This window comes from Pristis pectinata, chromosome 10 (assembly GCF_009764475.1).
Source record: "Pristis pectinata isolate sPriPec2 chromosome 10, sPriPec2.1.pri, whole genome shotgun sequence".
NCBI classification, from domain to species: Eukaryota; Metazoa; Chordata; class Chondrichthyes; order Rhinopristiformes; family Pristidae; genus Pristis; species Pristis pectinata.
In genome coordinates, this window is record NC_067414.1 from 35,341,674 (window position 1) to 35,363,254 (window position 21,581).

At 44.0% G+C, this 21,581-nt stretch overlaps 1 protein-coding gene across 2 annotated transcripts in view; it reads right to left on the reverse strand.

The window, feature by feature from the left end:
• Positions 1-21,581, reverse strand: part of snap91a (synaptosome associated protein 91a) — a 140,151-nt gene that overhangs the window by 92,169 nt on the left and 26,401 nt on the right. For both annotated transcript variants that reach the window (XM_052024472.1, XM_052024471.1), the window contains exon 3: positions 13,560-13,702. In XM_052024472.1, the coding sequence (XP_051880432.1) occupies positions 13,560-13,702 (143 nt within the window). The remainder of the gene's footprint in view (positions 1-13,559; positions 13,703-21,581) is intronic.

Genomic DNA, 21,581 nt, shown 5'->3' on the forward strand with positions numbered 1-21,581 from the left:
TCTGTGTGTCCCTCTTGGGTGGCCTACCCCGCTGGCGCGGTGAGGGCACCTTCACGGGCTGCCTGATGTCCAAATGCGCTGGTTTGAGGCGGTCCACTGTGAAGGTCTCCTCACGGCCACCCACCTCCATGACACACGTAGATCAGTTGTGCCGGATCACCTTGAAAGGTCCTTCGTACAGCCTCTGCAGAGGTGACTTGTGCATGCCCCTGCGAATGAAAACGTACTCACAGTACCAGAGATCCCGAGGAACAAAAGACGGTGTAGTGCTTATGTCTGGAGGTCGGAACTGGTGCCAGGCTCCCCACCTTGTCCTGCAGCTTCGTCAGCACTTCCGCCGGCATCCCTGCTGGACCGGACCTTGGGCCTCCGGCACAAACTCGCCCGGGACCGTCAGCGGGGTGCTGTAAACCAACTCTGCCGGGGTGCCCAGGTCCTCCTTTGGGGGCCGTGCGGATGCCTAGTAGAACCCAGGGAAGCTCATCTGTCCAGTTGGGCTCTCTGAGGTGCACCACCAGGGCTGACTTGAGGTGCCTGTGGAAACGCTCAACCAAGCCGTTGGCCTGTGGGTGGTACGCCGTGGTGTGGTGTAACCGGGTGCCCAGGAGCTGCGTCAGTGCTGTCCACAACCCTGACGTGAACTGTGCTCCTCTGTCGGAGGTGATGTCCGCTGGAAGTCCAAACCTGGCAATCCAGCTTGCGATGAGCGTCCTGGTGCAGGACTCAGTGGACGTGTCCGCTAGCGGCACGGCCTCTGGCCATCTGGTGAACCTGCCGACCATGGTGAAGATGTACCTGGTGCCCCGGGAGACGGGCAGAGGGCCGATGACGTCCATGTGGATGTACTGAAACCTGCCGAGCATTGGTTGGAACTACTGGAGGGGAGCCTTCATATGCCGCTGGACTTTGGTGGTCTGGCAGTGTACACAGGTCCTGGCCCAGTGTCCGACCTACTTGCGTAGACCATGCCAGACAAATTTGTCTAATACCAATTTGATGGACGCCTGGATGGACGGGTGGGCCAGGCCGTGTAGCGTGTCGAACACCCGCCGCCTCCGTGCTGCTGGTACCACGGGCTGAGCTCTGCCAGTCGACGTGTCGCACAGGAGCTGAACCGCTGTTGGGCCGACGGGGACGTCCTCCAACTGGAGTCCCGAGATGGCGGTGCAATAGGCCGGGATCTCAGTGTCCGCTTGTTGTGCCTGCACCAGCGCCGTGTAGTCGATCTCTGGGGCTGAGGTGGTCACTGAGTGGATGTGGGGACGAGACAGTGTGTCGGCGACCATGTTGTTATTCCCCACGATGTGGCGGATGTCGGTGGTGGGCTCCGAGATAAACGAGAGGTGCCTCTGCTGCCGAGCCGACCATGGGTTCGATACCTTTGCAAAGGTGAAGGTGAGGAGCTTGTGGTCCGTATACATGGTGAAATCCCTTCCGAGGAAATACCGGAAGTGCTGGATAGCTAGGTAGAGTGCTAGCAACTCCCTGTCGAAAGTGCTGTACTTCACCTCCGGTGGTTGCAGGTGTCGGCTGAAAAAGGCGAGCGGTCACCACTGGCCCTCAACGAGCTGCTCCAGGACTCCGCCGACCGCCGTGTTGGAAGCGTCAACTGTGAGCGCCGTGGGTACATCGACTCTCAGGTGTACTAGGAGGGCCGCCTTTGCTAATGCTTCGAGTCTGCTCGAAGGCTTCCGTAGACTCCGCGTCCCATTTCACCTCCTTGGCCTTGCCGGCTGTCAGACCGAACAAGGGTCTCATGATGTGCGCCACCGCCAGCACGAACCAATGGTAGAAATTCACCATCCCCATGAACTCTTGCAGGCCCTTGACCGTGCTGGGCTTGGGGAACTGGCGGATGGCCTGGACCTTGTCCAGCAGAGGGGCGGCTCCATGCTGGTTGACCCTGTGGCCCAAGAAGTTGATTTCCGTCAGCCCGAACTGGCACTTCGCCGAGTTGATTGCCAGTCCGTGGTCGCTCAGGCGCTGGCAGAGCTGGCGCAAATGTGCCATGTGCTCTTTACATGACTTGCTGGCCACCAGGATATCATCTAGGTAGATGAAGACGAAATCCAGGCCCCGCCCAACTGAGTCCACTAGCCTCTGGAAAGTCTGAGCGGCGTTCTTGAGGCCGAAGGGCATCCTTAGGAATTCAAACAGCCCGAAAGGGGTGATGAGGGCTGTCTTGGGCACATTGTCGGGGTGCATGGGGATCTGATGGTAACCCCGGACTAGGTCGATTTTTGAAAAAATGGTTGCCGCGTGGATCTCAGCAGTTTCTGTTGTGGGGTCTTGGCCTTAGGTTGCGCGGTTGTGGTTAGGCAAATGGAAGCTGCTCCCTGCTGCTTACTCTGCCACAAAATGTCCGCCCTGGCCGCAAGGCTGTGCGGGTCGCTAAAATCTTCACCTGCGAGGAGGAGGAAAATGTCCTCTGGCAGTTGCTCGAGGAACAGCTGCTCGAATAGGAGGCAGGGTTCATGACCATCCATGAGCGCCAGCATGTCGTCCTTCAGCTCAGATGGCTTGCGGTCGCCCAGGCCGTCCATGCGCAGAAGCCACGCGGCTCGCTCGCGGCAGGAGAGTCCGGAAGTGCGGAGGAGGAGTGCCTTGATCTTAATGTACCTGTCCTCTGTAGGTGGATGGTGCAGGAAGTCGATGATCTGGACTGCCATGTCCTGGTCGAGCGCGCTGACCATGTAGTAGTACAGTGTGGCATCGGCTGTAATGCCTCGGATACTGAACTGGGCCTCAGCCTGCTCGAACCAAACGTGGGGCTGAGCGGCCCAGAAAGTCGGGAGCTTGAGCGAGACTGAGTTGTGCAAGTCGTTGTGATTCATGTCGCAGGTTCCAGATGCCATCTGGGAGCGTCGGGGTCACCAAATGTAGCCAAACGCAGTGCACGGCAGAAAAGAAAAAAAACGCAGAGACGTGAAGGCTGGACTGGAGCACACTTTACTCACTGGAACAAAGCACACGTGCTCACAAAAGTACCCAAGAGCCTCTCCAGCGGATGTGATGTGAGGTCCCTGCCGGAAGGCCTGCCCCACGGTTAGTCTATGTCACGCTCCCGCGCATGCGCCCGCCGATGGCGGATCGAGTTCTGCAGGTCCAGGCCGCTACACCATCTAGTTTTAGACACCTTTGCTTTGAGGAAAAGTTCCCCACTATTAATGATATCGATGCTCCTCAAACTTGCATGCCTCTGATCAGGTTCCTCCTCAGGCTCCAAGGAAAACAAAGCCAACTTATGCAGACTCTCCTCATAATGGAATCTTCTCTGCACCCTCTCTTGTGCAGTAATATCCATTTGATAGTGTGGCGATCAGAACTGCACGGGGTACACCAGGTGCTACGACCCCCATGCTCTTACATTCTATGCCTTGGCTAATGAAAGCAAATATCCCATATGCCTTCTTCATCACCTTATCTGCCTGTGCTGCCACCTTCAGAGATCCTTTGACTTGTGCACCAAGGTCCCTTTGTTCCTCCATACACACTTGGACCCTATATTTCATTGTGTACGTCCTATGCTTTAGGTCTTCCTAAAATGCATCACCTTGCACTTATCAGGACAAAATTCCATCTGCCATTGCTCTGCATATCTTGCCAACAGATCAATATCATCCTGCAACCTACAACTATCCTCCTATTCTCAAAATTCAAGACTATTCTTTCCCCTTTCCATAACTACCTTAGTTATGGATAATATCTCCAATATGCTCTCCCACTGACACGTCAGCCATTTGCCTAGCTACATTCCCCAAGGTCTAGTAAGCCACTTCTCTGGTAGGTCTATCTAGTTATTGACTCAAAAGGTTCTCCTGGATGCCCTTTAAATATTCCTATTTTGCACTATTTATTTTTGTAACATAGTAATTTTTAATGTCTCTATGTCATACACTGTAATGCTGCCACGAAACAAATTTCATGAGATGTCAGTGATAATAAACCAGATTCTGATCAACACCGGGGAACTTGAAATCCCCTACTAATATAGTTATTTTACTCTTACACATCGCTATGATTAGTCTATATATCTACTCTATATACTGTTGCCTTTTAGGTGATCTGTAAAAAGTGGCTATCCACTTCATATTTCGAAGCTCTACCCATGTGGCCCAATCTGTCAGGCATTCTAGAATATCCTCTCTCATTGCTGCATTGGGATCTTAGGATCAACAGCAAAGCCATAATTTATTGCCCATCACTAACTACTCTGAAGAAAACAATGGTGAGCCACTTTCTTGAACATTTGCAGTCCTTCTTGTGGAAGCACAATGCTGTTGCAGAGGAGGTTCTAGAATTTAGATCCAGCAATAATGAATGATTGCTTCTTTGTTTCCACCACCACCTCTCCCCACCAATAATCTCCGCTACAGTGTAGCCATTTTCTTTTTCATTTGTTCAAGCCTGGTCTAAGAGAAGGTGTAAGCCATCAGTACACTTTGCAGAGGTATGCAGGGAAAATGAAGGATTGGCAATTTCCAAGTCAGAATGATGTGTGATTTGGTGGGTGGGTGGGGGGTGGTGGAAGCTTTTGTTACTTTAGTTTCTATTTGCCTATTGTCCCCATCGCTCCTGGTGAAAGAACTTACTCTTTGGTTGATGTCAAAGCAGCCTAGTTGAGTACCTGTACTGCTTTTTGTAGCAGTGTGCCAGAGGCATAGAGAATTAATGTTTAAGTGCTGAACTAAATACCCAATCAAGCAACCTGCTTTGACCTGGTTGTGTTGAACTTCAAGTTATTGGTACTACACTCATCCAGGCAAACAGAGAATATTCCATCATGTCAACATGCTTTGTAGATGGTGGAAAGGTATTGAGTGTCTGGCAGTGCATGACTCAACTCAGGCCACCCAGCCTCTAACCTGCTGTTGTAGCCACAGTATTTATATAGCTGGTCCTGTTGAGTTTCTGGTTAATGATGACCTCTTTAAAAAAAATGTTGATGGTGGGGAATGTCAAGAAAAGGTAGTTAGACTTGCTTGTTGGAGATGGTCATTGGCTGGCACTTTTGTAGTTGCTTGCTACTCATGAACCCTTTCCCAGATGGTGTCTAGTTTTTTTTATTGTATGTGGGTATGGATTGGTTTATTTGCTGAACAATTGAAAAAGGAATTGAACATTGTCAAAGAGCTTTCTTTCATCATAAGGCCAGAAGTGGGGATGTTTGCTGATTGCACAAAGTAGCTGAAGATGGACCTATGATATTGCCCTGAGGAACTCCTGCAGTGACAACTTGGGGCAGAGATGATTGACTTCCAACAACCACTTCCTTTTGCAATTCCAACCACAGACATGCCTTCCTCTTGATACCCAATATCTTTGGTTTTATGAAGCCCCTTGGTGTCACTCAGTTCATTGCTGCCTTCATGTCAAGAGCAGTCAGATTCACTAGTGGAATTCAGCTCACTAGTCTGTATTTGACTGTGATGAGATCGGGAACTGACTGGTCCAGGCAAAAAACACAAACTGTATTGGTAAGGTGTTTCCTGGAAAGTACTTCGGAACAGCATTGTTGATCAATAAACTGATGAAGGATATTGTCATTTAAATGAGACAGATTGGCCCGTAATTAGCCAGATTGGATTTGTCCTGCTTTTTGTGAACAGGGCACTTTCCTACATTGAACGGCCAGGTTTAGCCCAGTCTCTTAGTCTCCAACTGACTTCACTCCACCAATAACACTCTCTACAGCAGTTGGGACCTTGTGCTCTGCAATTAGAGTTGTACAGCACAGGAACAAGCCTTTTGGCCAACCATGTCAATGCTGACAATCATATGCCATCTATACCAATCCCATTTTTTTTAAAAAAACATATGGCCAGTAGCCTTTCAGGTATTGCTCACTTAGATACTTCCTAAATGTTGAGAGTACCTGCCTCCACCACCTCTCTCAGCCATGTGTCCCAGATTTCAACCACCTTCTGAATAGAAAATAAAATCCTCATTTGTTCTCAACCTCCGACTCCTTACTTTAAACATGCCCTCTGATTTTGGATAAAGCTACTGGGAAATTAAGTTACTCTTTATCTATGCCCCTCAATTTTATAACCCCATAATCACCACTGTTAAACATACTGCACAATTTTATCTGAAAAGTCTAAGTATCTGGACTATTTTGCTTCATTCTCATGCTAACTGAAAGATTGATATACTAGATTTGTACATTTTCTGGGAAGATAACCTGATCTTGTTGCAAGAATGCCTGCTTTTATAAAACAGGATGCATTTCTGAATCAATTTGTATAAACTACCCCTTTTTATGGCATCCAATTTCTCCAACATATTACAGGTTTCAAGATTAGTAGCTCAAATGAAGTTAGTTATTTCACCTCCTATGATTCCATCTGTTCTATCATCCATCTTTTACAAAAGGCAACAGTCTGAATTAAAAGCAAGGCATCAAATCTGAAGCAGCAACTGGAACATTGCATACACATTTCCCTGATAATGATATCTAGTTTTATTAAACCATTTGTTTTCTCATCAATTTGGATTTGGAAGGGTAAGTAATACCATAGAATTGGGGATAATATGAGCAGGTCTTAAAAAAAGAGACAACACCAAATCACAGAATTAAAGTACCAAAGTGATTTATTATAAATGCTTAATTCAGTTACCATATATTGTGGCCTCCTTAAATTCTGTTTAAAAACAGTCAAGGGGTGTCAAGAGCTGAATGAATGATAAAGACTAGAGCAAGAGGGAGGCCAGAATGTTGTGCACAGGAGGGCATACAGGCAGAATATGTAAAGAGAAAAGACAGAAATACAAGCAAAAGGCTGAGAGAGAACAGGGAGAAAATAGTTTTTAAACAAAAATGCTATATATAATCTTACAAAGTTGCTCTGTGCAAAAAAGAGATCACTTCTAATGGTTTCCACTTGTCTCACACCAATTACTATGCATTCTTTTGGAAAGATAACTTGCCATTATTTTATTCACAGCCCTTCCCGACATTTCTCACACAACCACCACAGAAGTGAATGCATTTGATTAACATTTGAAAGATTTTATTGCACTATGTCACATTTCATATTTGATCATACACCAACTGCTACACTTCATTTTTTTTTAGAAAACAGGAAATTGCAATACAACTTAATCTCATTCAATACTAAACCAAACTCAGAAAAGTCATAGCTTTGTTGAACATCAAGTATTATAGACTACTGTACAGGTGATAGTTGATCAAAGTCAGATATTGTAACAAGTGAATTTTTTGGAAATAAGCAAGTTAGGTAGCATTTGTGGAGGAAAAACAGCTGAAGTTTCAAGTCAATGACTGAATTGAAGTGCCATCTTTCAATGATCTGAATGAACAGTCACCTATCCAGAAAGATGGGACAGATTTGCAGCCCAATTCCGTTTGGATCTTCTGACTGATAACACATAACTGTTATTTCACTGGTGCAGAAGCAACTTCTACAGACTGCTCAGCTCTCAGGTTGAGAGATTTATCTGGTAAGACACCCATAAATATTCAATATCAGTGACAGATCTGACAAGACTGTCTAGTCGTGGGACCTCATCTAACAAAACCATTCCATCAGCACAGTTGGCTGTTTGCACTGCCAGAGGCCCCATTTTGTGCTATGCCAATGAAATAAGATCCAGGTTCACAGACAAAATCTGCATCTGAATTATGCTGGAACAAACAATTAGTAAGTGATCTACAATCTCAGGACAGAAGATCGGCATCATTAACTGTTACTCTACATAGCTGCTGCATGAATAGACTTTCTTCATCCTTGCCTCTTCCTAGCAACTGACACCTTGATTGTTCTCCAGATTTTCCCACTTCAGATGAAATGACCTTAAATATTAGTTCTATTCCTCTCATATGCTCCTTGACATGCTGCATATTTCTAGCACTTTATGCTTATACTTGATACAGCTCCTAATCATACAAAAAGTCAAATACAGCATTACTTATAATCAGTTATTCAACTTATTCAAAACATCCAAGACTGATATCTGTGATCATCATCATCACCACCACCTCTTCTGTTATCAGCTCCATATCACATAGAACCTGAAATGCATACCTGTCCCAGCACAGCCAGCAAATTACCAGATACTCCTTGCTGTTCCCCTTCCAAGGATCTGTTCTCATCTACATGTCATTCTGTGGCTTCATCCTCAAGTCAGATCCCACATGCATATAGATGACAAAGTATGTACACCTGGCCACCAATTGCCACGACCAACTCCATGCTGTCAAGCTTCTTTTCTGCATTAAATCAATGAAATTGCAAAAACTCATGCCAATGACTATCATGACATTGGAAAATAATGACCGACACATCTGCAAAGATGTCTGGTTTCAGGAATTGTGCCTTCAGTCAGAAATTGCAAATGCCATTCCTTAAGGAGAGAATAGAAACTAGGTAACTACAAACCTCAGTTTTTGTACACAGTTTCAAAAGGTCATTTTACAAATACTTCAGTGTATTATGCAATAACAACTTGAGACAGTTGGACAGATACATGGATAGGAAAGGTTTAGAAGGATATGAGCCAAACATGGGCAAAAGGGACTAGCACCTTGGATAAGCACCTTGGTTGGCATAGACCAGTTAGGCTAAAGGGCCCATTTCCATGCTGTATAACTCTTTGACTATATTAGCAAAGCACAAGGAGTTTAATAAAATCTTTGTAGCTGGACAAAAGATAAAATGAGTATAGGAATGGTGGGCATATTAGTTGGTAACAGTTTGAGAAATGTCACTTAAATGTCATGTTTGAGTGATTTCTGTTTCTTCATGCACAAATTATACAGAACATTTTTAGGTCACAAACATTACTTTTCTTGTTAATTCCTATATAAAGTTAGTAAATACCAGGTTGCTTTCTAGGATTAAAAGAACTGAAAAGTCAAGCTGGCTTGCACCTGAACAAAAAAATAGACACAGACTTGCACATTGAAGCATGACAATAATCCAGAATAAAACCATTAAGCCTCTTCCCCCAGCTTCTTAGTACTTCCCATTCTTTCCTCATTGTGTGCTATTTTAATTCCAAAAACGTTAAAATGCTGTATAAAATGGCAGCAGAAAGTACTGGAAATACTCAGTTAGGCAGCATGTGGAGAGAGAGAAACAGTTAATGAATGCTTCAGATCAAAAACAGTCAAAAAAAAGGGAAGAGCATAAATTAAGTTATATAAAATGGGAACATTGGAGGAAGCGGAGGGAATGCCCCGATACAGAGAAAAACAAGATTGTCTAGGTAATAATGCACTGTGCCATTTAAAATGATAGGTGAAGCTGTAAGCACTTGTGCCTGAGTGCGAGTGCGGCAGTGCAAGATCAAGACGTTCCCCAGCAGAGTGCTTTCTACCAAATATTACTCATGGTCTGGGTTTATCATTCATTACAGTTTCTATCCTGCTAAGGTAGCAAACCTGATTGATAGACACGTTGAGAAGATCATTAGGCATTGCTAACATGTGAAATGTCAGAATCAGATTTATTATCACTGACACATTGTGAAATTTGTTGTTTTGCAGCAGCAGTACACTGCAAGACAAAAATTACCATGTTACCAAAAATATAAATATTGCAAGACTGTTCAGAAATTGATGGCAGAGGGGAAGAAGCTGTTCCTAAAACGTTGAGTGTGGGTCTTCAGGCTCCTGTACCTCCTCCCTGATGGTAGTAATGAGAAGAGGGAATGTCCCAGATGGTGAGGGTCCTTAATGATGGATGCCACCTTCTTGAAGATGTCTCGATGGTGGGGAGGGTTGTGCCCACGATGGAGCTGGCTGAATCACAGATTTACAGGACGACAAGCATCCCAAACAGCAAAAGCTGCATGCAACTGATGAGACAGACAATCCCTCAACCAACAAATTAGATTGTAGCTTTGTGGTCCTGTTACATCCAGCATGAAAGTGAAGGTACAATAAACAGGAGGCAGGTCCAAGAACATTCTCATTGATGGTGAAGCCCGATATACAAATGCAGAAGAGGAGGCAGAATCACTTAGTTGAAAGTGTATAATATCCATCTCAGCTTCTGAGAACCCACCACAAGTCTTTAGCCAGTTTGATTCATTCCAAATTACATCAAGGAATGGCTGAAAGCATTGGATACATCAAAAGGTAATGGAACCCAGAAAACTTTCTGGCTGTAGTACAGGAGAACTGCACCTCAGAACTAGATTTGCTTCAAGCCAAACGTGTCAGTAAACAGGCATCAACCTGAAAATTGGCTAAATGTACTTTTTTTGTTCTAAACACAAAAAGAGGAAAACATAAACCGGATTAGAATTTTTTTTAATTAGCAGCAAATTGAGCAACCAAGAGTCAATGACATTGCCATCAAACAGCACTCACTTACCAGTGGCATTAAGGCAGTATTTGATCAATTAGGACAAAGGATCCCTGGAAAAACTGAAGTTAATAGGGATCATGGGGAAAACCAACCGGAAAAAGGAAGATGGTTATTGGTTAGGAGAGATCAATCTCAGCCCTAGGTCATCAGTACATGACTGCATCAGATCAGTGTCCTGGGCACAACCAAACAAGCAGTCTTCTATCACAGGATTGCGAGGCAGGACTATTCAGTAATGACTGCAAAGTTCAATTTAATTCACAGGTCAAAAAAAATGAAGCAATTCTTGCCTGCATGCATTGAGGATAAAATGCACATGGGTCAATCCGTTTTTTTTCCCATTACAGTGCCTAACAGAAACTACTTATACTTGACATTCAGTTACATTTTATTAATACGAGACCCACACCAACATCCTGAAAGGACAATCATTCATTAGAAACTTAGCTGGACCATATCATGGAGGCTAAAAGAGCAAGTCAGAGAATGGATATCCTTTGGCAAATTACTCACCTGACACCCATCTCTCCAACCCCCAAAAGCCATTTCACCATCTACAAGAAACATGTCATGGGTGTAGTGGAAATAAAAACAGATAGCAATTGGAGAGCATTTCAGGCAGAGAAAGGATAGAGAACAAAATGGATAGAGACTGCAGAATTTAATGCCTTGGCCAGAAGACCGTAACAGGTCTAGACAAAAGATGAGCTTACTTTGAGCCAAGACGGAATAGTGTAGAGGGTGAATAGATTAGAGCAAAAGGAAAATGAACAGTAACGGGCAACTAGAAGCTCAGTGTCATGGAACACTCCTCTCCACTTGCATGGAAGAGTAAAGCTCCAAATAATACAAGCAGCTCATCATTACCCAGGACAAAGAATTTTGCTTGGATGAGGTGCTAGTTAACGCCACAAACCAATGAGAGGAAAGGTTTAGAGGGATATGGATCAAACACGCAAATGGGACTAGTTTGGACAGGAATCTTCATCAGCATGGATGAGTTGGGCCACAGTGTCCGTTTCCGTGCAGGACCTCTCCAACTCTGACTCCACCTCCTCCCACCACTCCATCTCTCCTGCAAGGATGCCATCCCTCTCTCTCAGTTTCTCTGTCTGTGCCACATCTGTTCTCAAGATGAGGCTTTCCGTTCCAGGATTTCTGAAATGTCCTCCTTTTTCAGGAAATATGACTTCCTCTCTGTTGGAGGGGAGGGAACCCTCACTCACATTTCCTCCATTTCCTAGATGCTTGCTCTCACCCCCTCCCTCCCCAGACAGGCCAAAGATAAAGATCCTTTAGTCCTCATCTTTCTTCCCACCAGCCTCCATATCCAGCACATAATCCTTTGCTATTTCCACCAGCTGCAACTTGATCCCACCACCAGTCACATCAATCCCCTATTAAACACCACCACCCCCATCTTCCTGCTTTCCACAGGGAGCACTCCCTCCATGACTCCCTGGTCCACTCATCCCTCCCCACAGACCTGGTGACCATTTTGTGGAATACCTGTACTCTGTCTGCAATAGCCATCTTGAGCTTCCAGTCACATGCCATTTCAACTCCCTTCCCCATTCCCACATCAACCTGTCTGCCTTCACCACTGCCACAGTGAGGCCAAGTGCAAATGAGAAGAACACAACATCTTTTTCCACTTGGGTAGCTTAAAGTCTAAGGGTCTAAGCGGCATGAACATTGAATTTTCCCAATTTCAGGTAACCCACACTGCCCCCCACCCACCCCCCCATGTTTCTTTCCTATTCCTACCAGTTCACCTAGGTCCTCTCTCCCTTTGTTCAACTTTTGCATTCCTCCACCCTCATGTTACCAAATTCCTTATTCACCCCCACCTTGCTCCATCTGCCCATCAGCCATACACCTATCCACTTGGGTTTCTTCTCCCTTGGCCTACCTTTCCCCCATCATACTTCGCTTATCTGGTTCCACATCACCTTCCAGCCTCTGTTTCTACCTTCTGCCTCCCCCTTCCCCCCCACACCCCCCCCCGCCATCTGCCTAATGGTTTTCCTCATCTGTTTCCACCTATCATCCACCAGCCTCAATCTTTAAACTCTCCTCCCCCTCTCCCTGCTCCATCAGTCTGTCATCCCCCTCTTATCTGGTTCTACCTATCACCTACCAGCCCCCATCTTGCCTCTGTACTGGCTATCTTGGCTCTCTACTTTCAGTCCTGATGCAGGGCCTTGACCCAAAGCATCCTCCATCCTTTTGCCTCCACAGGTGTTGCTTGACCCACCAAGTTCCTCCAGCAGCTTGTTTTTCACTTTTTGATTTAGAATGTTTTCCTCAACTTCATTCTTGAGTAGTCTAGCTCCAATTTAAGATTTGTGCCTCCTTCTGCATTTCCTAAACAGTACATCAATTTAAATCCAATTAGATCATATATTAAGTGTTTAATCTCAAAGGAATACATTTCCTCTATACTGTACCTCCACACAACAGCTTTTCTCCTATTCAAGCACATCCATGTAATCCCTAATCACCAACCACCGCCAGTACATCTAGAGACCAAGACCAAATGAATTACTCCAAAAGCTATATACAACAGTAGTATAACTTCTACTCCATTGATTCAAATCCTTCTAGAAATAAACCAAACTTCGAGAGGAAACTTAATTTCTTCATGTTTGTTCAGTACATTACTACATTGTAGATAGAGATAGATGGAAATGAGACAAACGTGTGACAGACATTTCAGGTAAAACTTATCTGTCAGTTCCAAAACCAGCAAATCACATTCTTCCAGATCCAGCCTCTCTCATTTGTGCAAGTAATATTGATTATACTAACAGAAAGCAAGATGGGCACAAGTAATTTAGTTATGTAATCAATACCACAGATCAAGCTATTATAAACCCTGAAAGTTAGGAAGCTACTAGTATTAATGTCTCACACATTAGAAGCACAAACCTGAAAATCTGGTGTCATGGTCAGTACATTCAATTAATGCCATTCCAAAATTTCCACCTTGTAAAAACTTTACATGGGCAGAAAATTAAATGCAAGATCTTCATTTAATGTCTGCCATCTATCAAGTGAGGCTCTAATTCAGAATTTCATCAATGCAAATGAAATTTAACCAACATCATTTCAGTGGACAAGCACAGAATATCATTTCCAATGTTAGAATTGCTCCATGCACAAACAATACTGAAATATTACTCTACCATTCTCAGTGGCATTAAATTAATAAAACTGTACCTCATTGCCATGGACCATCAAATGATGCGTGGTAACCAAAGCCTTAAACACTACTACCCAGCTACTGTTTGTTGCTCGCTCGAAAAGAGTGTCAGCCATCTGAGGTATGTTAACATTGGTTTCATTCGTAGCTTGTATAAGATCTGAAAAGCAAAAACGGATGAAATTCAGAAAGTAGGTCGGGGAAAACAACTTCTTTGATTAGGTTTTGCAACTTAAAAGTAGCAAGTGGTTTACTGTGTGGAAAATACAGAGTGCAACACAAGAATTAGACAACATAGGCATAAAGGAGAAGTTTATAGTCTTATTTGTATAATATACAAATAAGAAAACATTTTTCACCTTCTCCCATCCCCACTCCCTTCCCCTAATGCAAGTGAACATATCTAGAGGCTGTGGGAAATAGTAAATTAGAAGCTCCTTGTGGGTTAAGATAATTGTGGCCTGGGGCTGTGGGTGAGGGTTGAAAGAAGGCCACAAAAAGTCCCAAATAGACAAGCTCCCAGTAGTGCATGCTCAATGGGCCAAATTGTCACCTGCAACTGTGATCATAAAATATTAAGCACAAGATGGAAGAGAAAATCATCCAGTTACTGTTCCTGAAATCTGACCATTTTTTTGATATCAGTGATGCAATCCTTAAAGAACAGAGGTAAACACTGAAGACAATACTCAAGGCCACTGAAAAACATTCCCACTCCCAAGTCAAAAAGCTGAGCACATTTTCTCCCTGTTCACCCTAAACAGCTATTGTACGGAGTTCCCATGCTCATCTTCAATGACAGTAAAATCCAGAGGGTGTCTGGGGATGGCACTGCTTCTGTACTCACTTTTAGAATTGTTGCTGGTGCCAAGAGACACGTCCTTTATACTTACAGACTATACATAAGTGATTCACCGAGACTTGGAAAGTTAGAAAGTGGAAACTGAAAAAGTTAGGTTGCATGGAATCTAGGGAGAGCCTGCTAAATGAATACACATTTGGCTTGATGGTAGGAAGCAGAGGGTTATGGTGAAGGTGAAGGGTTGTTTTCTGACTGGAGGCCCGTGACTAGTGGTGTTCCCCGGGGCTCAGTGCCAGGCGCATTACTTTTTGTCATCTATATCAATGATTTTGATGAGAACGTGCAAGGCATAGCTAGCAAGTTTGCAGATGACACTAAAATGGGTGTTGCTGACAGTGAAGACAATCATCAGGATTCAGAAGGCTCTTGATCAGCTGGGTAAGTGGGCTGAAGAATGGCAAATGGCATTTAATTCAGGTAAGTACAAGGTGTTGCATTTTGGGAAGACAAATCAGGGTAGGACTTTCACAATCAATGATGGGGCCCTAGGGAGTGTTGTACAACAGAAGGACCTAGGAGTACCAGTACATGGTTCATTGAAAGTGGCATCACAAGTAGACAGGATGAAGGCAGCTTTTAGCACACTGGCTTTCATCAGTCAGGGTACTGAGTACAGAAGCAAGGATGTTACGTTGCAGTTGTACAAGACATTGGTGAAGCCACATTTGGAATATTGTGTTCAGTTTTGGTTACCCTGCTATAGGAAAGATGTCATTAAGCTGGAAAGAGTGCAGAGAAGATTTGAGAATGTTGCTAGGATTTCAGGGACTGAGTTATAGAGAGAGGTTGAGCAGGTTAGGACTGTTTTCACTGAAGCAGAGGAGAATGAGAGGCATGCATAGGGTGAATGCACAGTCTTCTCCCCCCAGCCACAGTTGGGGAATCAACTAGAGGCATAGGTTTAAGGTGAGACGGGAGAGATTTAATATGAACCAAAGGGGCAACTTTTTCCATCCAGAGTGTGGTCAGTGTACGGAATGAGCTGCCAGAGGAAGTGGTTGAGGCAGATACATTAAAATTTAAAAGATACTTGGACAGATATATGGATGGGAAAGGTTGAGGGATATGGGCCAAACCCAGGCAAACAGAACTAGTTTAGATGGGAATCTAGGTCGGCATGGACCAATTGGGCCGAAGGACCTGTTTCCAGGCTGTATGACTCTGACTTGTACCAAACCACAGCGTACCCTAATGTTACACACCAAATGATTTATATTTACCAGTACTGTACAATATTAGTAATAGACCTGTACCCTCTTGTGTGACACTCCAGGTCAAGATCTGATTATAGACTGGCCCAGATGATCAGACTGGACCTGACATAATCCTTGGGTGGCAAGCCCAATCTGGTCCTGATCCAGACTGGCATTGGGTGGCGGACTAGAATATAGAAGCATTTCAAGAGGACTAGAATATAAAAGCAAGGAATGTAATGCTGAGGCTTTATAAGGCATTGGTCAGACCATATTTAGAGTATTACGAGCAGTTTTGGGTGCCATATCTAAGGGAGAATGAGCTGGCATTGGGGAGGGTCCAGAGGTGGTTTACCAGAATGATCCCGGGAATGAAAAGGTTAACGCATGAGGAGCATTTGAAGGCTCTGGACCTGTACTTGCTGGAGTTTAGAAGGATGAGGGGGAATCTCATTGAAACCTACCAAATAATGAAAGGCCAGGATAGAGTGGACGTGGAAAGGATGTTTCCAGTAGTAGGAAAGACTAGGACCAGAGGGCACAGCCTCAGAATAGAAGGACCTCCCTTTAGAACAGGGATGAGGAAGAATTTCTTTAGCCAGGGGGTGGTGAATCTGTGGAATTTATTGCCACAGACTGCCGTGGAGGCCAAGTCATTGGGTATATTTGAAGCAGAAGTCGAAGGTTCTTGATTAGTCAGGGCATCAAAGGTTACGAGGAGAAGGCAGGAAAATAGGTTTGAGAGGGAAAAATAAAATCAGCCATAATCAAATGGTGAAGCAGACTCAAAGGGCCAAATGGCCTAATTCTGCTCCTACGTCTTATGGACTTAGAATTCTAATTTCAACCATCTCCTCCAGTCGCCCACATGGAAAGGAAGTACTTTTGAGCTCCCTGCAAAGTGTCTGGCAACGTCACCTGCTGTTCCTTTTCAGCTGGGCTGGAAGATTAATTCATTGTCCTGTTGACAGGACATCCCGTGGACTTTACTGGCCACACTTATTTATTGCCCGAGCCCTCTGAACTCGGGCAGCCTATTCAAAATTTCAAGACAGTGGTGGGTCTGGTGTCATCCAAGCCACAAAAACCACAGCCACTTTTGAAAAAAGCAAATTGACATATCATATCAAGGTAGTATCTGACGGTAAATATTTCCTCATATGGGAGGCCCTGTACCAAATAGAACTACCACTAATCTTGGCCCCAATGGAAAGCCAACAAAATCTGATAGTTCTGTCATTTTCCCCAATTGACTGCTCGAAATTAATTACACAAAACCGCATATGGGGACAATTATGAAATAAAAGCACATTTTTCAGAAATTGTCCCAAGTTGCAGCAAATGGAGGAAAAGGTCTTGTAAGGGTGTTCCACTGTCTTGTGCATGTACAGAATTTCTCTGCTGCCTGAATTAGAATTTTTTTTTAAAAAAACATTCATTCATGCCACTTTGTAAAATTCTGACAGCTAATGTCCAACTTGCCACCAAAATCCAAATATATGTCTCCTGCCCATTTCAAAATACTAAAATGAAAGATGGTTTCCACAGAATCAGTCCTACAGCACAGAATCAGACCCTTTGTCCCACCATGCCAGCCATCAAGTACCCAAGTACACTTACAATGTCATGGTGATACAAATGCAAGTACTCATCTCAACCACCTCAGGCAGCAATTTCCAAGTTTCAATCACCTTTCATGAAAAAGATCCTCAATTCCCATCTAAATGGCTGCCCCTTACTTTAAACCTATACCCTCTAGCTTTAATGTCTTAGCTAATGAAGGCAAATATGGTAGTGAAAAGGCTAAAACTGTCACAGGGGCAAAAAAATGGACAATGTTTCTGGTTTGAACCAAAATTTGAAGGCTACCAGATACAAACATGGTTAATGGCCTGTGAAGTTCTGAGAATTAAGTATAAGGAGAATGATAACTACTTAAATTGAAGGAGTGCAGCTCCAAGAATGATCAGATGAACTAGGCTGCCACAAGGCAAGGGGTAATGCACAATGTAACATTCTCTCAGCTTCACTAAGCAGTAATGATGAATTTGAAGTTAGCTCACTTTACCACGATTCAAGATCTCAAGCCCTAATTAATGGGGAAATGGTAGTCAGTATAGTGAGATAGAAATAAAGTCCATCAAGATACCTCCAATGACATCCAAGGCCTCAGTGGCAGGCAAAAGAGCTAGTTGTTTTATGGTTATTAGAAATAACCAGAGTCCTGGGTTAAGGCAGCAAAATACCTAAGTGATGCGGCATGGTCATCAGGTCCACGTGTAGAATGAGGTCCTCATACAAACTTTGAAGAAGCAATTCCACACACCTCTAACTGACTGGCTCAGTATCAATAATGAGGATGTTATATAATTGAGGCAATACAATATAACAGAGGCAATACTCTGCCAATCAATAGCTGCAGCAGGACAAAGATAGATGAAATGGGTTGGAACTAGACTTGCTCATAAATGAAACACTACCTATTTGAGGAAAGTAAAAATAGGGAAGATGAATCCTGTTTGTGATCTCACTACTTCTGGATCCTGTAACAGAAGAGAACCCACGATCACAGAGAACCCAGAATCAACACACGAGGAGAGACTCAGAACAAAGGGAAGCCTCAACTCTGAGACTGATCACATGTCTTGATGGACAGTATACCATGCAAGATGCAAATGCCTGGGCATTGGCTTTCCAATTAAGAGTTTGAATAAAGTATACCTTTCACCAGTTGTTAGTGGTGTCTCTCTGAAGTGCAAATTTCGTGCAACACAATATCATGCTTTCCCCATGTGTTGCTGCCCTCAGGGATCCTTAGATTAATGTTCCTCTGCTCCTCAGTGTTTCCCCAAGGTCATTGGAACAGTACAGAAACAGGCTCTCCAGCCCATGACATTGTGCCTAATTAAACTAGTAATTAAATACTTAACTAAACTAATCCCTTCTGCCTACACAATGTACATATTCCTCCATTCTCTGCGCACTCATGTGCCTAAGAGTTTCTTGAGTGCCTCTGTTGTATCTGCCTCCACCACCACCATAATGGCAACACAAAATGGACAGTAAGTCCATATTGGCAGCACATTCCAGGTACCCACCACTCTGTGGGGGAAAAAAAAACTAACCCCACAAATCTCCTTTGAACTTACCCCCTCTCATCTGAAATGCATGCCCTTCAGTATTAGGCATTTTGACCCTGGGGAAAAAGATACCAGCTGTCTACTCTATGCCCCTCATTCTTATAAACCTCAATCAGATATCCCCTCGGCCTCTGCCACTCCAGAATTTGTCCAACCTCTCCTTATAACACATGCCCTCTAATCCAGGCAACATCCTGGTAAACCTCTTCTGCATCCTCTCCAAAGCCTCTACATGCTTCCTATAAATGGGGCAACCTGGATTGAATGCAATACTAACCAGAGTTCTGTAAAGCTGCAGCATAACTTCCTGACTCTTGAACTCAATGCCTCTAATAAAGGCATGCATGCCATATGCCTTCTTTACTAGCCTATCAAGCTGTGAAGCCACTTTCAGAGAGCTATGGACTTGGATCCCAAGATCCCTCTGAACATCAACACTGTTAAAGGTCTTACCATTAACGGTGCACTGTCCCTTAACATTAGATCTCCCAAAGTGAAACACCTCACATTTGGCCAGATTAAACTCCATCTGCCATTTCTCCACCCACATCTGCAACTGATCTTTATCCCCACTGTATCCTTTGGCAATCTTCTACACTATCCACAATACCAACAATCTTTGTACCGTCTGTGAACTTACTAACTCACCCATCTACATGTCTGATAACTTACTGTGTACATCCTCCCAAAATACATCACCTCACATTTTTCAGGATTATTTCCATCCGCTATTGCCCTGCTCATTTTACAAATTCGATGAGATCACTCTGTAGCCCAAGACTTCCTTCTTCACAATCACCACCAATGTGTTATCTACAAACTTACAGATGACACCTATGTTCACTTCCAGATTGTTCATGTATACAACAAACAGCAAGTGTGCAAGCAACAAGCCTGGTGGTACACCACTGGTTACATGGTTCTAATTACAAAAACAACCCTCCACAAATCATACACTGGCTCTTCCAGGCCAATTTCAGATTCAAATTTGCCAAAGTGCCCTGGATTCTAACCTTGTAGACTAGTCTCCCATTTGGGACTTTGTTAAAGGCCTTAATGAGGTCCATGCAGACTACACCAACTGCAAAATCCTCTGCATCAGTTATTGTTTCAGAAAATTCAATAAAATTTTGTTAGACAGGATCTCCCCTGAATAAAACCGTGCTAACCATCCTTCATGGTTACCTCTACCTTTAAGTCCAGATTAATCCCATTTGTCATCATCCAGACATCTGGCACTTCCATGACCAGAGAAGACTAAATATTTCTGTCCCAGCCTGAGCAATTCCTTCCCTGCTTCCCATAGAGCCTAGAACAGTATAGCACAGGAACAGGCTCTTTGGCCCATGACGTTGTGCCAAATTAATGAAGCAATAGGAACCAGCTTAGGATACATCATCAGGCCTGGGTAATTTATCCACTTTTAAGCCTACCAAGACATTCAACACCACCACCTTTCCCAATGATAAATGATTCTAGAAACCAGTTCTCCATAAATGAGTACTTCCCATTTGTATTTATTAAGTCCTTACCCATGTCCTCCAGCTCCCACATGCATCTTGCTACCTTGATCCTGATGTACCCTACTTTCCATGGTTACCTTTAATATACTTTAAAAAAAAACTTGCCAAAATCCTTAATTTTGCTCACAAGTGCTGTTGTGTGTCCTACTTCACCCTCCTAAAAGACTCTCCCACACCCCTGCACTTTTTATACTCTACATGATTTCTGATTGGCTTATGGCAGGTTTAGCAAACTACTTTTCTTCTTTATCCAACTTTCTATATCCCTTCTACGAACTTGTTGGCTTCATCTGCCACTTAAAAGGAACAAATTGGCCCTAAATTCATTTCATTGTTGAATTTTGGACTAGATCTGAGGCAGTCCAAGACTGGTAATCCAGAATCCTACAAGTTGTCCAGGTACGACCGACAGAAGGCCATCATGAGAGCAAAAAGGCAATTCTGTGTGAATGAGAGACATGAATGGATGCATGACAGCCGTGGCAGGATTTGCATGCCATTAATTCCTACAAGTCAAAACCTAACAGCACAAGTAGCAGTGATACTTCACTCGCTGATGAGCTCAATGCCTTTTATGCAAACTTTGAGAGGAAGAATAACACTATACCTGTGCAAATCCCCACAGCATTCAGCAATCCTGTGATTTGTGTCTCAGATGCAGATGTCAGAACATCTTTCAAGAGGGTGAACCCTTGCAAGACATCAGGCCCCGACAGTGTACCTGGCCGGGTACTGAAAACCTGTGCCGACCAACTGGCTGGAGTGTTCAAGGATATCTTCAACTTCTCATTGCTGTGGTCTGAGGTTCCCACCTGCTTCAAAAGGGCAAAAATCATACCAATGCCCAAGAGCAGCAAGGTGAGCTGCCTCAGCGACTATCCCCCAGTACCACTCACGTCTACCATAAAGTAGTGCTTTGAAAGGTTGGTTATAGCTAGAATCAACTCCTGCCTGAGCAAGGACCTGGACTCGCTGCAATTTGGCTACCGCTGCAACAGGTCTGCATGGATGCAATCTCACTGGGTCTCCCCTCTGCTTTGGAGCAACTAGACAACAGCAAAACATATGTCAGGTTCCTGTTTATCAATTACAGTTTAGCATTCAACACCTTTGGAAACTATTACCCCTCTGTACTGGGCAATCCAGCCAATAGGGGAAAAAATAATTCCTACATCTGCTGTCAAATAACACAAGGATTTATTTTTTCTTATGACAAACCCATTATCTGTAGGATGAGTAAAATTTCATTGCACTCCCTCTGTCACAAGTATATCTTTTTGTAGGTAGGGGGCCAGATCTGTACACAATAAATGAAGCCTCA